Source organism: Gracilinanus agilis, chromosome 2, assembly GCF_016433145.1.
Source record: "Gracilinanus agilis isolate LMUSP501 chromosome 2, AgileGrace, whole genome shotgun sequence".
NCBI classification, from domain to species: domain Eukaryota; kingdom Metazoa; phylum Chordata; class Mammalia; order Didelphimorphia; family Didelphidae; genus Gracilinanus; species Gracilinanus agilis.
This window is the reverse complement of record NC_058131.1, coordinates 240,775,239-240,793,775: the sequence shown is the minus strand read 5'-3', so window position 1 is coordinate 240,793,775 and position 18,537 is coordinate 240,775,239. Positions and strand designations below refer to the sequence as shown.

The following is an 18,537-nucleotide window of genomic DNA, read 5'->3' as shown; positions in this document are numbered from 1 at the left end:
CCAGGACCTTCGATCTCTAGGCCTGGCTCTCAATCTACTGAGCCACCTAGCTGCCCCCTGAACTTGTCACCTATCTAGTCTGGATAGCTCTAATTGTTAATTTTTCCTTTTCTCAAAAGCTCAGATTCTACCCGACAATTCCACCCACCACTCCTAGTTTAATCTGGGGTCAAACAGGACAAGCTTAATTCCTTTCGCATATGGGCAAACTTTTAAACCCTTAAAGACATGGAGTATGTCTCACCTTAACCTTCTCTTCCCCAGTGACTTTAATAGATCTTTATATGGCAGGATCTTAAGGCCTGTCACCCCCCTCAGGATAGTCTCTAACTTATCCATCTCCTTTCTAAAATGTGACATTTAGAACTGAATACAATCCCATAGAGTTGGCTTAAAGGTAGCTCTCTCACATCCCAGAGGATAGACTTGATGATTTTTGAGACACATTTCAATTCAGATTCTATAACTTTAAAATGGAAGTGCATATGACCTAGAAACGAGCAATTTCATCAGAATCCTGGTGAGCCTGCACTAGGGCTGGACACACAGGGGTTCACATCAGGGCATCTGGCATTCACGCTATAGACAGACTCAGGCTTATGGCAAGGACACAGTCTGGCTCATGGTAGGGGCAGAGTTGAGTGATAAGAGTCAACGAATGGTCCTTTTATGGCTAAAGAGGGGAAACAGTCCAAGGAACCTTCCCTAACATGACTCTATCCCTAATGGAACATTTTTAGACACAGGATTAACAAAGAGTTAAAAGAGAACCTTCACATCCATGAACATATTCAGTCTTCACAATAGAGCCATTAATAATCTACATTGTTCAGGTGAAGAAACTAAGGAAGCGACTTTCCTAAGAGTATGCAATTGAATTGGTGACAGGACCTCTACTTAAACTCAGTTCTCTTGGCTCCTAATCCAGCTGGTCTTTCCACCATGCTCCATGAAGAATGTTCATGCAGGCAGAAAATTTCTGTTGCTATCTCCGAGGCTGGGATCACAGTCTTTCACTTCCCATTTAAAATTGGCTGTCTTGAAAGTCAACACTCTCTGGCTTGAAAAGACTACTGCATACCACCCAAAGCAAAAGGGCTGATTTGGACTATTTTTATACTCTGGGCAGAAAGGATTGGGTTGCATATTATGGGAAGGAGAACTCTGACCCTGGGACCTCACGGCTCCAATACTCCTTGGCTTTCAGACAGTCTTTACTTAATTACCCATCACACCTCACAGAAATACTTGAGAATGAGCCTGAAACCTTCCTTATCCTCTTCCCAAACAGAGTGATGACAATCTTCAAGACTGTAGCTGACATGGCACTCCTAGGCTAGGCACTTCCCAGTGTAGCACCCTGCCATCCTGCAGGTTTTATGAGTTTTCATTTAAGATGAGAGCTCATGGTAAATTGGTATATCAGGAAAAAAAAAACCAATGGATTTGAAGTCAGAGCAACCAACCAGTCTCTCTAGGTCTCAGTTCACCCATCTGCAAAATATGCGTGTTGGACTAGGTGATTCCTCAAGTCATTTATAATTCTAAATTTTCTAAGTTTAGGTCTGTGGATTTTAAAATTAATATATGAGAACTAAATATTATATTTAATAAAGTTTTATTAATAATAAACTAACATTAAAAAACTAGAGTGGAAAGGTAGGTGCTAAACTAACTTCAACCATGCTCATGGAGAAGAGAGGAAGAGGGAGGAGCTACAGAACCCATAAAACAATAACATGACCACCTAAATGTGGAGGTGCAGGAGAGATTAAAGGGAATTTTGGGAAATACTAAGGGACTTGTGGGGAAAGAAATCCAAGGTTCAAAATCTGCATTTATACAGGTCCCTAAAATATATCCTGAACTCTGACTTGACTCTTCTTTAGGACTAAAGATTTATTTCTCTAGTCCCATCTGCTTCAGGTCAAATTTTAAAAGTCACTCTCCTTGGCACAGCCTCATAAGCAAATTGAGGCAATAGTTTGCTTGTGGGGTATATAGTTTGCATGCCCAACAGTAAGGCATAAAGATGGAAGGGAAAGAACACTGGGCTTGAAGAAGACCTGGATTCCTGGACAAAGATATCAAAAAACACAATCCTGGAGGTGCTAATGGAAGACTAGAATGTGTATGTGCTGTTGGTATGGCTGTGAACTGACCTAACTAACCTGGAAATTAATTTGCAAAGAACCACTAAATTACTTGGACCATTTGACCAAGTTGCCCCACTATTAGGCATAGACTTCCAGGAGGTCAAAGAAATAAAGAAATCTCCTAGATATTGACAAATATTTATAGCAACACTTTTGAGGTATGAAAAAAGGAAAAGAAAAAAGAAAAGAGATGTCTCTAGACTAGGAAATGAATATACTTGTTAGATCTATGGGAAAGGGAAAAATTTTAAACCAAGCAAGAGTTAGAAAAAAATTACAAAATGTAAAATTAATAATTTCGATTATATTAAATTTAAAAGGTTTTGTACAGACAAAAACAATGCAACCAAAATCAGAAGGAAAACAACAAACTGGGAAAAAAAATCTTTATAACAAAAAACTCTGACAGAGGTCTAATTACTCAAATATACAAGGAGCTAAATCAATTGTATAAAAAATATCAAGCCATTCCCCAATTGAAAAATGGGCAAGGGACATGAATAGGCAATTTTCAGATAAAGAAATCAAAACTATCAATAAGCACATGAGAAAGTGTTCTAAATCTCTAATAATTAGATAAATGCAAATCAAAACAACTCTGAGGTATCACCTCACACCTAGCAGATTGGCTAAAATGATAGCAGGGGAGAGTAATAAATGTTGGAGGGGACATGGCCAAATTGGGACATTAATGCATTGCTGGTGGAGTTGTGAAATGATCCAACCATTCTGGATGGCAATTTGGAATTATGTCCAAAGAGTGCTAAAAGAATGCCTGCCCTTTGATCCAGCCATATCATTGCTGGGTTTGTACCCCAAAGAGATCATAGATAAAAAGATTTGTACAAAAATATTTATAGCCGCGCTTTTTGTGGTGGCAAAAAACTGGAAATTGAGGGTATGTCCTTCTACTGGGGAATGGCTGAACAAACTGTGGTATATGCGGGTGATGGAATACTATTGTGCTGAAAGGAATAATGAACTGGAGGAATTCCAGGTGAATTGGAAAGACCTCCAGGAACTGATGCAGAGCGAAAGGAGCAGAGCCAGAAGAACATTGTACACAGAGACCAATACACTGTGGTAAAATCGAATGTAATGGACCTCTGTACCAGCAGCAATACAATGACCCAGGACAATTCTGAGGGATTTATGGTAAAGATGCTACCCACGTTCAGAGGAAGAACTGCAGGAGAGGAAACACAGAAGAAAAACAACTGCTTGAACACATGGGTTGAGGTGGACATGATTGGGGATGTAGACTCAAAACTACCACACCAATGTAACGATCAATAATATGGAAATAAGTCTTGATAGATGATACATGTTAAAACCAGTGGAAAAGTGCATTGGCTATGGGGGGGAGGGGAAAGTAAGAACATGAATCATGTAACCAAGGAAAAATTTTCTAAAAAATAAAATATTAAAAAATAAATAAATAAATGAAATAGACTAGGAAATGACTAAATAAATTGTGGCATGTGAATGTAATGGAATATTATCATGATGTGAGAAATAAAGATGAGGAATTCAGGGGGTAAAGTAGGTCCAAGGGAATGATATACAAACCAATTATCAGAAATGCAAATTATAACAGCAAAAACTGATGAACTATAATGGACAATCTCAGTTCTGGGGACCTGATAAGGAAATAGAGTTTCATTGTCTCAGGAGAAAGATGGTGCTGCTGGTGCTGGTGGGGTTTTTTATATATTTGGAATGAGACATAAACACCTATCTCTATCTATATACATATATATATATATACACTGATATATTTCACATACTCTGAGTATATATGTGTATACTTTCTCAATATACACACATATATGTATACATAGGAGTGTATATATACATTCACCGATATGTTTATACTTTATATATACCCAGACATACACTGTTGGTGACTATGGGCTTTGCTGAAATTTTTTGTTATTTGGACAGATTTGATGATGGGGAAGGGGCTGAGGCAAAATATCTATAGAATTCAAAACAAAAGCTTTAAAAACATACACACCTAGTTTTAAGTTCTAGTTTTGTCTCTAATTCACTCTATATCCTTAGACAAATCATTTTTCACTCTAGTCCTCAGTTTCCTCATCATAAAATAAGATTATAAGGATCAAATGAGATAATATTTTTAAAGTTTTTTTGTAGAGTCCTAATTGTAGAGTTCCATGGAACTGTTGGCTACATTTCTAAAGCTTCCTTTACCATGAAACCTAAAATTCTCCTCTTATTTATGGTCTAAATACTAAGAATTAATTTATTAATTTTTAGAAGGGAGGGGAGGGTAAAGAGGTAGGTATGTCTTCACTTTCCTGAGTCTTGGTTTTCTCAACTATCCAATGGGAATGTTCACTTATTCAGCAAACATTAAGGAATCACTAGACCCAAAACCCTATCTGTACTTAGTGCTAAATTGTGCATAAGCCACTTAGCTTTCTCAGACCCTAGTTTCTGAAAAATGAGGGGGTAGCATTAGATGACCTTTTTTTTTTTTTAAATAAACCCTTACCTTCCATCTTAGAATCCATACTGTGCATTGGTCCTAAGGCAGAAGAGTGTAAGGGCTAGGCAATGGGGATCAAGTGACTTATCTAGGATCACACAGCTAGGAAGTGTCTGAGGCCAGATTTAAACCCAAGACCTCCCATTTCTGGGCCTGGCTCTCAATCCATTGAGCCACTCAGCTGCCCCCCTAGATAAATGATCTTTTAAGGCCCCATCTAGCTCTAAATTTTAAAATCCTATCCTGAAAATCTACTGTGGCTTCCTTGTTGATCCTTGCCCTGACATTCTACCTGTTGGGTGACTCAAAAGAGTCAATGGGGGTGGGGAGTGGAGGCAGCTGGGTGGCTCAGTGGTTTGAAAGCTAGGCTTTGAGATAGGAAGTCCTGGTTTCAAATTTGGCCTCGGATACTTCCTAGCTGTGTGACCTTGGGCAGGTCACTTAACCCCCCATTGCCTGCCTTACTGCGCTTCTGCCTTAGAACCAATACATAGTTTTGAGTCAAAAGTGGAAGATAAGGGATTAAAAAAAAAAAAGTCAATGGGTAAGCAAGTGCTTTGGAAAACTAATACTATTGACTTCTAACTTCTAAGGAACAGATAAGAGGGACTTTCTGAGCCAGAATGATCCCACCTGTGAGCTCCACCAATTTCTGGCCGCCTCTAATTGCAGTAGAAGGGATCTTTCCTTGATCTCCCACCCCAGCAACAAGTAGTGATCTGTCCCTCTTTAAATTTTTGTACCCCTTTATTTGGACTTCTGTCGTGCAATTATAGAGCAGTTCAGGTAGCTCCGTGGATAGAAAGTCCAGTCAGAAAGATTCATTTTTCTGAATTCAAATCTAGGCTTAGACACTTAGTAGCTGTGTGACTTGGGCAGGTCACTTAATCCTGCTTGCTTCAGTTTGCTCATCTGGAAAATGAGCCAGAGAAGGAAATGGCAAAGCAGTCCAGTTTCTCTGCCACGAAAACCCAAATGGGGTCACAAAGAGTTGGATATAAACAAAACAACTAAATTATTATTTGGATTATGACGATCTGTAGATTTGATAATGTGATTTGAGGTAGCCAAAAGGTACTGTAAATAGAGTGCTGGGCTTGAAGTCTTCAAGTCCTGAATTCAAATTTTTCCTCAGACACTAGCTGTATGATCCTGCACAAGTCACTCAAACTCTTTCAGCCTCAGGTTCCTTATCTAGAATATGGGGATGAGAGCACCTACTTTACATGGTTGTTATGAGAAGAAAATGAGCCAACATTATATCAAGTTCTTTGCAAACCTTAGTGTTATATAAATGCTAACTAATTTTTGTTATTATTTGACTCATCCCTTTTCCTAGATTATAAACTTGCAGAAACTACACAGTTTCACTTGTGTCCTAAGCACAATGCTTTGCACGTCCTGTTTGGTAACCTGAATTAAACAAGTCCATTTTCTGTTGTTCCTCCAAAGCAAAATGGGGAAAGATGAATGGAAATCAAGTCAACAAAACAGCTGGCTTCTACTTTCAAAGGCCTTTTTCTTGGTAGCTTTAGCCCAGAAAGCCTCATGGGTAGGGGGAAAGAGAAGAGAGGGAATACAAAAGGTAGAAAAGGTGACTGCCCTAAGGTAGTCAAGGGTCCAGAGGGGAAGAGCACCAACCCCACTCCCAGGACTTCTAGAAAATATAAAGCCCTACCTTCTTCCCTGAGGTGTGGCAGGGCTAAGGAAGGCACAGATCAGAGGACAGAAAGCCCTCGGTGAAGCTGAGACACACTGATTCTGGATAGGAATTTCAATCCTGCAACTCATTTAGCTGAATGTACCAGCAAGTCCTGCTTCAAATTTTCCCTAGCATAAGAAGTTGTAGGAATAAAGAGTCCCTATAAGTGAGAGGCATCGGGAAGTTGATCCATACTCCATCTCCAAAAATCTCCTCACTAGTGCCTGAATTTTCACTATTAGTCATTTATTTCATCGGAGCCCTAAATGAGAGCCAGAATAATGCAAAAGAATTCTGCCTAACTCTTCATATAGGAAAAACTAAGATAAAGAATGCCTGTTATCTAGACTACGATATACAGATAGATGGACATCCCATGGAGCTGTCCCAGTTAAATATATATTGTAGAGAGAGAAAACAAAGGAATATGAAAAAGTGTTCATCCAAGATTAAACTCACTTATTTTTTCCTTCTTGTATCTTTTCTCTGTTGCCTTTATAATGTAATCTGACCGGGAGAGAAGAGAAATGTTGTAGATATAACAGACCTTTGTTTTAGCCAAGAATTTGACCAAGTCTCTTGTTTTCTTGTGAACAATATGGATAGATGTTGAATAGATTATAGTACAATTAGAGCTATATGAATGAATGTTCATATCCAAAGATTCATCACTAATGGAGTGCCCTCTGAATATGTCTGTGGCTATATTATTAATAAAATGTTCCATTTTTCATCAATAACATATATGGAGGTAGAGATGGCATGTTTATCAAATTTGTAGATAATGAAACTGGGAGAAATTGCTAAGACACTAGATAACGGTGTTAGGATCCAAAAATAGCTTGCCAAGCTAGAATAATGAGCCAAGTCTTCTAAAATAAAATTTAATAGGGATAAATGCAAAACTTTCATCTAGATTCCAAAACAATCAACTTTACAAGAACAAGATGACAGAGATATTGCTAGATGTTTGAAAAAAATCCAGAGTTTTTAGCAGATGGCAAGCATGAGTCAACAATATAACAAGGTAATCAAGAAGGTTAATATTATTCCAGACTGCATTAAGGGAGGCATAGTGTGTAGTACAAGGGAGATGACAGACCTATTATACTCTGCCTTGTACCATATTTTATTTAATTAAAAAGAAAACCCCTTACCTTTTGTCTTAGAATCAATACTAAGAATCAGTTCCAAGGCAAAAAAGTGGTAAGGGCTAGGAAATTGGGGTTAAATGACTCACCCAAGGTCACACAGCTAGGAAGTGACTGAGGCCAGATTTGGACCCAAGACCTCTCATTTCCAGGCCTAGCTCTCTATCCACTGAGCCACCACCTACCTGTCTGGTAGACATCATATTTTATAAAGGAAATGTTTCTAGAATGTGTCTGGAGAAGGCAACCAGGACACAGATTCCTATCTGGAAGACATATCAGATAAGGATCAGTAGCAGGAAACTGGGAATGTTTAACCTAGAAATGTGAAGTCTTAGAGATACATGATAGGTATCTTTCAAGTATTTGAAAGGCATCATGTAGAAGAGTTGCCAGATTTATTCTACTAATCTCCAAAAGGAAGAGCTAGGGGCAATGAGTAGAAGTTGGAGAAACACAAATTTTGGCTCAACGAAAGGAACATTTTCTAATAATTGGAGCTATACGAAAATAGAATAAAATTGACAGTTCAGGAAGTAGTGGTTCCCCTTCACTAGAGGTCTTCATGCAGACTGAACAATCACTTGTCAGTGATACTGTACAGGGGATTCTTGATCAGGAATGGAATGGATTAGATGGCTTTTGAGGTCCCTTATGACTCTACGATGCTGTGAACTGGACCTATACCTGAGGAAAAGAATTGTCTAGATCAGTGATTCCCAAAGTGGGAGCCCCCCCCCGCCCCCGTGGGTGCTGCAGTGATCCAGGGGGGCGGTGATGGACACAGGTGCATTTATCTTTCCTATTAATTGCTATTAAAATTTTTTTTAAATTAATTTCCAGGGGGCTAAGTAATATTTTTTCTGGAAAGGGGGTGGTAGGCCAAAAAAGTTTGGGAACCACTGGTCTAGATTATATTTGAAACATTGAACTACTTCTCAGTGACCTTAAATTTCTCTCTGAAACAACAACAAAATGCAGCTTTTAAAAACTAAGTCTTCAAGTGATTATATATGACTATAAATCATAAAACAAATAACACAATCTCCAGAATATCAAAATAACAAGGGGGCAGCTGGGTGGCTCAGTGGATTGAGAGCCAGACCTAGAGATGGAAGATCCTGGGTTCAAATCTGGCCTCAGATACTTCCTAGCTGTGTGACCCTGGGCCAGTCACTTAACTCCCATTTCCTAGCCCTTACTGCTCTTCTGCCTTGGAAACAGTACACGGTATTGGTTCTAAGACAGAAGGTAAGGGTTTAAAAAATAATAACAGTTTGTCCAAAGGACAATGTAAAGATGTATCGTAGACATAAATAGGCAACACATTTAACAACCAAAAATTGTGAATAAGGGGCATAAAAGATATTACTACAGTTATAAGACCAGAAAAGGAGTGGTATTGGTTATAAAGAGTGACGGACATTCTGTGTGCTCCATTGGTACCCACGTAGCATTGAGACCTAGAGAGAGGCTTCCCATATGCTAGGTGGAAGACTCATAGAGGAGAACATGAAAAGAGTCATACAGAATGAGATGAGAAGGCGTAGAAGATTTGCAATTTGCACTGTTCAAAGGAATATCCACACCGATAAGCTGACAGATCCATAGAAATGATGCATTCTTTTTGCATTAAGCTTTGTCCTTAATGAACCACGTACACCTCCTTGAGCCCATCATTCTAGCCTGTCGAAATGTTTTTAGGTCCTAACTATTATCCAACTGATGTGGACAATAGTAATTAGGTCTCATCCAAAGAATTGACTGGCAGTTCAAACTGACTCCATTGCAAGGAAAAAAGCTTTATAATAAGAGACTATAGTAACAGAGTGACTATAGATAGTTAGCCAGTTGGCATAGTAAGTAAGGTAAGCCAGATAAAAAGTGGTAAGCCAAGTTAAAGGGTGAAAGTAAGAGTAAAAGTAACGGATGTCATAGCTGTTTTATGTTCTTTTGATTGCTTACAGATAGTTGGCAGGATTTATGGGACATTTCAGCCCACACCACAATCTTACAATTTTTCACACACACACACACACCCCCATTCCCTACCATGAGAGAAATGAGATCTATTGTATCTATAGAAAGCAGAAACAATGAAAGGGAGGTAAGAGAGGATGCAGACAGTAAGTAAAGAAGATGACAGAAAAGTCTATTTTTAATATTGTCCACCACTCCCTTTTCCTGAATATTCTGTTGTTCCTTCGCTTCGATGATGGTGTTGTCCCTTAGTTCTCCTTCTACCATTAGTATAGCTTCTTTTGCTAGGTCACAACCCATCTTCAAGTGTGAGTGTCCTCCAAACATCCTGCTCTGGGCTTTGTCTTTTCTCTCAATATTTTTTCCTTTGATAATCTCATTGGCTTCCATGGATTCAATGATCCTATTTACAGAGATGACTCTTAAATCTAAGATTCTGTGACTTTATAAAACTATTCCTGATCACTTTCCTGGACACTAGCTCTATATGTTTAACATGAACTTGGCAAACTAAATTCTACCTTTTCTTCTCCCTTCTCTTCCCTGTTTATCCCATAAAATCTCAAATTCAACATATCCAAAGGAGAATTTAATTTCATCTCTAAATCCACTCTGCTCCGAACTTCCTTTATTTCCTCTGAGCATACCCTTATCTTCTCCCAATCACCCAGGCTCATAGCTTAGAGTCATTCCTAACTCCTTTCCTCTCTCCTTCCATATCTACTCATTTGACAAATCTTGTTAGTTCTACTCATCTTTCATATCTTTTGACCCCTCATCACCTCAGAGAGTACTATTGTAAAAGCCTACCAAGTGATTTTTCAATTTCCAGTCTCTTCTTCCCTTTCTCCCAATCTATATTCCACATAGATGACAAAAAATAAAAATAAAAATAAAAAAAAACTTCCTAAGGCAAAAATCTTATTTTACTTGCTTGTTTAAAATCCTTCAGTGATGTGTTATTGCTTCTGCTGTTGTTGTTTTATTTTTCAGTTGTGTCTAACTCTTTGTGATCATATATATATATATATATATATATATACACATATATAGCAGTCTATATAAAATAAATGTAAAGAAATTTCAGGGAATCAAGAAAAGCTTCATGGAGGGAGGACTTGAAGTGAGTTTTGAAGGAAAAAAGGGATTTCTACAAAATACAAATTCTTCAATCTGTCATTTAAGGGACTCATGCTACTTTCCTTCATAACGCTACACTCTGACCAAATTGGATTACTGATTTTCCCTTGGCAAACCGATGTCCTCTCTCCATGAATTTTCATAATTCAGAAATATAGAATCAAAGAATCTGAGAGGTGGAAGAGATTTCAGCACTTTTCTAGTCCAATTCCTATTCAGAAGTCACTCCCACTATAACATACCTAACGAATGACCCCCCCCCCCCAACTCCACCCTCCATCCTCTACCTAAAGATTTCTAAGGAGATGGAATCTACTACCTCTGGAAACCAACCATTCCACTGGGGAACTAAATGGAGCACTGGATAGAGTGCTGGGATAGGAATCCGGATGACTTAAGGTCAAATCTGGCCTCAGACCCTCACTAGCTACCCAGCTGCCCCCTATGCCTTCTCTCCTCATCTCTGCCTCACAATTTCCCTTTTCTTTGAGGCTCAGCTCAGGTACCATCTTCTGTGAAACCTTCCCTGATCCACTCCAATTGTTTTTGCTTTCTCTCTTATCACACGACTTCTCAGTTTACTTATGTCTGTGTCTGCTTTTCCTCCAGACACTTACTACCTTGTACGACCAAGGACAACTCAGGTCCCTTCTCTGAATCTCACTTCTTGAACTTGTAAAATGGGAATATTTGTGGCACCTACCTAACATAGTTGCTGAGGATAAGTTTCTGTTTAAATCTATTTGTTCTGAAAATTGCAAAACACTATTTAAGTGTTACTTCTTATAATTTGTATACTGTATTCCTCACTAGAATGTAAATGTCAAGAAAATCAGCATTACTCTTTATCTTTGTATTCTCAGTGACTTACACATAGTAGGTGCTATTGCGGTATAACTTTAGCCAAATCATTTTCCTTCTCAAAGGGCTCAGTTTTTCCATCAATGAAATTAGGGGGTTTGGCTAAAATATCTCTAATATTCCTTTTAGATGACATCATATGTTTTAAAGGCCCTTTTGGCTCTGACATCCTATGGTTTGAGCTCCTATAAGACATGCTGGGTTTCAAGAGAACTTCTGAAACACCATGAGAATATAACTGAAGGACTGATTTTCAAGTGTAGGTTCTCCCTTTCCTCCAACCCCCCCCCCCACCCCCATCAGTAGCTTTTTTTAGCTTTGCTATATATGGCCACAGCAGGAAGGAATGCTGCCCTAGCCCGCTGGTAACAAGCCTTGGAATCAGAGTTTTCCCTTGACTCTCCGTGCACCTACGGATCTGACAGGGCAACATTCCGGACCACTCTTCAAATATATGGCAACAATTATAACTGCAGGAGGACAGGTAACAATGAAGGAAGAAGAAATGATTGGGTGCTACAACCTCCAATGGTGTTTTCTGAATACTCATACTATTCCTAAACACAAGGAAGAGGGTGGGAGAGAATGGCCATATTTTTCTTCATTGGGCTTGACAAAAGGAGCGCTGGGCTTGGAAAACCTGGGCCTTGGCTCCATCGCTTACTGGGCTGGGGATGACGTCCTCATCCTCCTCGCTGAGCTGTTCCCTCATCTCTCAAATGGAGATGCAGACGCTGCTTGCCCCACGAGGTTATGGTAAGGATCAAATAAGGGTGGATGGAATGAACTTTGTAAAGTGTGATTGACTGGCTGACTAAACTATAAAGTGTTATCTATGTGGGAGTTGTGAGCATCAGGCTTATCTGCCCAACTAGACTGAATTTATGCCTTGCAGAGACTTAAATATACTGAGCACAGAGTTGGCCAAAACAAGAGCTCAGTAAAGATGGATTGATAATAGAGGTAAGACCTTTCCCAAAACAGATGGATCTAACTTTACACAAACTACATAATACTTGATACCATTAGCATATAGGTGTCTAGAGGTGAGAATGTCCACACCTACTCTCTCCTTAGTACAAAAAAAAAAAAAAAAAAAAAGAGTAACGTGGGAGGCAGCTGGGTGGCTGAGTGGATTGAGAGTCAGGCCTAGAGACAGGAGGTCCTAGGTTCAAATCTGACCTCAGACACTTCCCAGCTGTGTGACCTTGGGCAAGTCACTTCACCCCCATTGTCTAGCCCTTATCACTTTTCTGCCTTAGAACCAATATGTGATATTGATTCTAAGACAGAAGGTAAGGGTTTAAAAAAAAAAAAAAAGAATAACATATAGTGGCTGAAAGTCTCTTGTTGATCCTCCACTTCTCACTTCTCACACTTTCCAGACACTTGGGCTCCTCGTTACCCATCCTCTCACTATATGGTCGCCCCCAGCCAATGAAGCACCACACACATCCATACTCACAAAGTATGTGGGTACAAACACAGAGCAGACACACTAATTGGCAAGTGTACCTCCTCCCTGAAAATGCAAGTCCATATTTAGTAAGGAGCCTCCATGCACACTCGGTCACATTGAGACAACTTTTGATATCTACAGCAAAATGTTCATGCGAGACTGGCTTCCTCCTGCCTTCTACCACACTTACAGAAAGCAGGAGGTGGATAATCCCTCATCGGTGCTCCTAGAAGGCAAACTATTTTAGATGTTAGCCTATAGAAAGCAAATCTAGACCCCAAACTACAACGTGGGTTCTCAAGCCAAACAGAAACCTATTTGATCTCATTGTTTGGAATCATCCCTACCACTTCCCTTTTTCTACTAAAGGATCACAGAATCAGAGCTGGAGACCTTAGAAACCACCTGGCCCAACTCCCTCAGGGGAGGCTCGGAATTGGAACACAGAATGAGGAAGTGACCTGCCCAAAGTGCCAGCTGGTGGTAGAGACAGGCGAGGAACCCAGGCCTCCTGATTCCGGTCTGTTTCTCTTTAGAACACCCCTCCACTTAGAAGCGCCCTCGATGTTTTACACCCAGGATACCCGTGCGAGTCGTCCCCATCAGAAACACTCCAAAGCCTGTCTTAGCCTTCCAGGTGTGAAGGGGAAAAAATAGGGTTGGACTGAATATTCAAGAGAGGGTGGCCAGGAATTGAATTAATATCGATTCCAAATGATTTTTTTAGCCATTTATCTCATCTTCACACAGGTCAGCTCTCCCCCATTTCCCCTTGGCGCTTTTTCAAGTCGGACCTACCTCCATCTGCATAGGTCTCGGTGCCGTAGCCATCCTGAAGGCCATTATTCCACGTGCCCTCGTACTTGGCTCCACTGCTCGAGCTCTGCCGGGTCCCGTAGCGCCCCTTGAAGCCGTGGGTCCATTCCCCCTTGTAGAGCCAGCGCCCCTTGGTCTCTATCCCCAGGCCGTGCCTCTTCCCTTGGCACCAGTAACCCTCATAGGTGTTGCCGCTGGGCCAGGTGTAGATGCCCACCACTTCGAAGCCGAAGTTCCAGGAGCCAGAATACTCGCCCTGGCCCTTGGGTCCGGTGCAGAGCCCGTGCCCGTGGGCCTTGCCATCCTGCCAGCCTCCGCAGTAGGCGCCGCCGTCGTCAAAGTCAAAGCGGCCTCCGCTCATCTCATCGTAGACCCCGGCTTCTTCTCCGCCCTCCAGCTCGAGCCTGGGGGGGAGCCCCAGGGCTCCACCCCCTCCCCTCTTTCCAGTCCCGGCTCAGGGCTGTACCTCCTTCACACTTCCCATACGGTTCCAGTGTGGCAGGAACATCCTCCTGCGGGGCTGAAGAGCCAAGGGGTTGGCGTTTCTGTCTGTCTGTCTGTTAAGTGACAGCCACAGAGGGTCCTCGACCCTCCCTCGAGAATCAGAGAAACTCTGGCTTCCAAGCCGGACAGAAGAGGCAGGAAAGACTTTACATCCTCCAAAGTGTCCCTTTACTCCAGAGGCAGTTCTGGGGAGGACTGGAAAAGGGGCATGGCCCCTTTAAGAAGCCTCCCTGGGGAGGGTACTGGGGAAGGAAGGGAGAGGGGTGCCCACTGACCAACCAGCTCCAGTCAGGGGGAAGCTTCCCTCTGAGCGCCCCTGGCTGCACTGAGCTCCCCGACGCAAGGCTGCCTCTCCAAATACTCAGCTGGCTCCTTCCTCAGCTCTAGAGGGTGTGTGGGGTCTGCCTGTCTCTCCCTCTCTCTCCCCTGGAGCCCCCGCCCCCTTCTCCTGATCCTGCCCTCCTCCTCTGGTGGAAAGGTCAGTGCTACCCTAACAAGGCCTTCAGATCCGAGGAGCCGTTCCCAAAATAACCCTGGAGCCCAACCTCCCCGGGCCCCTCGAGTGAGGCAGGGAAACTTAGCCGGGGGGCAGAGGGCAGAGCAGGGAAGGAGGGGACGCAATGAGAAGGCATGTATTTAAATCAGGAGCCAGAGCTTCAGAGCAGGCAGTGGCTGGAAGCTGAGGGTCCGGTGGGTATCTGGCTTGGCAGCTTCTAGCCTCTTCTTCCCATTGGCATCTAGCTCTGGCATACCTCTGGCTCTGGGGTTGGGGCCCGGAGGAATCGAAAGAGGAAGTTTCTGAAAAAGGGAAAGAAGGAAAAGGCAGAAGACTGAAATCCAAGTCAACTTTAGAGTGATGGGAGCCTCGAGGGAAACTCTGATCATGTCCTCATCCCCTCTGCAAGCTACTCACTCCTGAAAATAGGACCTCCATCTCCATGCCAAACCCTGACCAGTCCATCACAGGAACCCCCTGGCACTAGGTGCCAATCTTCCTCTAAAAGGCATGGGGAATGGGTTTGGTTTTTTTAAATTCTGTTTGCTTTTGGAATCGACAGAGTGCTAGGAAGAGACTGGGCTCTGGACATGGTTTAGAAAGTACAAGAAATCTGACTCCTGTCCATTTCCCTCCCCTTCACTCCTCATGAACCCAACATACATTTCAGGAACCCTGGGGAAAAACAGGACAACAGAGCGCTCAACAGAAGGCTCTCCTTTCCCCACTCTGGAAGCAGCACAGCATTTTTTTTTCCCTAAAAAGGAAAAGAGGGCCCAGCTGAGTAGCTCAGTAGATTGAGAGCCAGGCCTAGAGATGGGAAGTCCTAGGTTCAAATCTGGCCTCAGACACTTCCTAGCTGTGTGACCCTGGGCAAGTCACTTAAATCCCCACTACCTAGCCCTTATCACTCTTCTGCCTTGGAACCAACACACAGTATTGATTCTAAGATGGAAGGTAAAGGTTTTTAATTAATTAACTAATTAATGAGAAGGGAAAAGAAGTTGGATATACCTTTACCTCAGTCTCCACCATGTTCTGTCATCATTGAACCCCTTATATACTATAGGACATGCACCCCTTCTCCCCCTCACCCCCCACCCCAGTCTTTTGCTCTGCCATTTTAAATTAAAACACTAACAGAGAACCTCCCCTCTCCATCCTTCCCATCCCAAACCTTCTTTCAGAAAGCTCTTAATCCAAAGGGCCTGAGTGGATTGGGCAGCATCCTGGTTCCTACCAAATGTTATTGAGACCAATAAATCTTTCTGATGTGAAGTGTCAAGATCTGGAATATCCCAGCAGACCCCTTGGGGTTAGAAGGACTGCAGAAATAGTTCTTGGGAAAGTGGAGACGTGGGAATAATAGGAAGCATTTAAGAATCAGAATATGGGAACACGCCAAGAAAGATGCCAAGGAAGAAACTATGGTACTAGTTACCTAATAGCAATATTCAGTTCCACACTCCTCCATTACAACTCAGACTCTGACCTGTAAAAACTTAGTCGAATTTTCTTTTTATTTGAATCTTTGGAAGAGGAGGCAAATTCACTTGCTGTTGCCACCTTTTAGCTGGGATGTCATGAAGTATAATGAGATTAACAAGAGATTGTGAGTCCCCAACAACTGTTTCAGCCTAGAGTCATCATAGCACACCAGCCATCAGAAAAACAAGGATTATGGAGTAATCTGATGACCAACTTCCTATTTCACTTAAAATCACCCAGGGAAAGTCTCTGACTTTGTTCTCTCAAGGGCACCTGGTTTTAAACTGAAGCAGGAAGCTGACCCTTCTGCTGCCACCAACACTAATCCCAAGCCTGTTTCCAGATCCTGGCTACTTTGTGCCTCCTCATGTTTCTGCTCCATATTCAAGGGGAAAATACAAAAGCAATGAAGGCAATGTTATCTTCACTAATTATGAGCCTTTTCCAGCTAACCTTCAGCTCATCAAGCCAGCAGGCAGAAAAAAAGAGGCTCTTCATTCTCTTTTCTTCTATTACGGCCACACCATTTCTTTTTTGCCAGTTTTCCTCTAACCACCTTCTCCTACACAGGCAGAGGAGACTAAAATAGGAATGACGTATTAAGAGTTTCTGAAACACCATTCTCTGTTCCAATTAAAAACTGCCAGTGCAAGAGATACAACTATGGCAACTTTTTATATCACTGCTCTCTTGCCAAATGAGACAAAAAATTTAGATTGTTAAATTGTGTCCTGGGTGAGGGGGCTGGGGTAGAAGTGGGGAGAAAGGACATTTGCTTTCAGAAATACTCTATAAAAAGGCATGAGGGGGGCAGCTGGGTTGCTCAGTGGATTGAGAGTCAGGCCTAGAGACGGGAGGTCCTAGGTTCAAATCTGGCCTCAGACACTTCCCAGCTGTGTGACCCTGGGCAAGTCACTTGACCCCCATTGCCCACCCTTACCACTCTTCCACCTAGGAGACAATATATAGAAGTTAAGGGTTTAAAAATAAAATTAAAAAAAAAAAGGCATGAGAAACTATAGCACCATATTTAATCATGCCCAGCCCAGTGTTAGAAGAATATTCCACTAATTCACCATTAATATTCTGTATTATTGGCTATTTGGCTATTTTTGGCAGTATAACTGTACAGCAAAGCTGTAATTCTCAATTCAGTCAAACTGATAGATGAGAGAAAGCCAAAATACTCCAAACCAAGAAATACCTGCTCAAACTAAGTACTTCTTTTGCTGGGTGAGTAGTAAAGGATTTCCTTTCTCCCTTTGGGTATCTTTGAAGGTTGAGGGGGCAGTGTGACCCAGGGAATAGTCCTGGACTTGTAAGAAGACCTGAGTTCAGATCCTCCTGTGATACTAGTTGTAAATGACTACCAGTAAGTAATAACCCAGGAAATTCTTGTGATTCTAAGTCATAGGTGGTGATCATCATCAGTCCTTGACACATATTTGAGAATTAAGTGAAAAGGTTAAATACATGTAGGTGTTATATACTCTAATACTCCAATGGACCCTTCTCAACAGAGTGGGTATTCCCTTTAACAACAAAGCATTTATGCCTGCCCAACCTTTGAGATTCTTGTTCATACCTCCCCTTAAATCGACCACAAAGAGTTTGCCCAACATGCTGATGACCTTCTCTGGTAGAAATGGATGGCTATGCACTGGTCATTTCTTAATTTCATTACACTATTGGCCCATTTAAAAAAAATTATCTTTTATGTCATCTTCATTTAAAAATGTATCCTTCTTGTTCTCTCCCCCAGAAAGCCACCTCTTTTGTTTTTCGAAAGATGGAGAAAAGCAGTTTAGCCAATTTAACTACTATATAACAAAAGCTGATAATATTTGCAATTTTTCATACCTATTGTACTCTACTCCTGCAAAGAAAGGAGAGACATTTTCACATCTCTGGGAACGAGCTTGGTCACTTTAATTATAGAGTTGAAGTTGTTTTTTTTTTTTTTTTTTTTTTTTTTTTTTTTTTTTTTTTTCAGTTCTTTCCTCCCTTTGCATTATTGTCTTCATTGTGTATCATATATTCCTGGTTCTGCTTACTTCATGTTGTGACAGTTCATGTCAATAAAAACTTCAGATTTGTTTCATATGGTATAGCAATATTCCATTACACTCATGTATCCTAACATTTAATCAATGTACACTCGTTAGGTTTCTGCTTCTTTGCTACTACAAATAAATGCTATATTTTTATGGATACAGAACTTAGACACATACTTGACCTCTTTGGGAATATGTGCCTTGAAGTGGGACTTTTA

The 18,537-nt window shown here is 41.3% G+C and overlaps 1 protein-coding gene across 1 annotated transcript in view; it reads right to left on the bottom strand.

The window, feature by feature from the left end:
- Positions 1-14,590, bottom strand: part of JPH2 (junctophilin 2) — a 62,946-nt gene extending 48,356 nt beyond the window's left edge. The window contains exon 1 of the mRNA XM_044663806.1: positions 13,760-14,590. Coding sequence (XP_044519741.1) covers positions 13,760-14,138 — 379 coding nt within the window. The 5' untranslated portion in view covers positions 14,139-14,590. The remainder of the gene's footprint in view (positions 1-13,759) is intronic.
- Between the last annotated feature and the right edge of the window lie 3,947 nt (positions 14,591-18,537).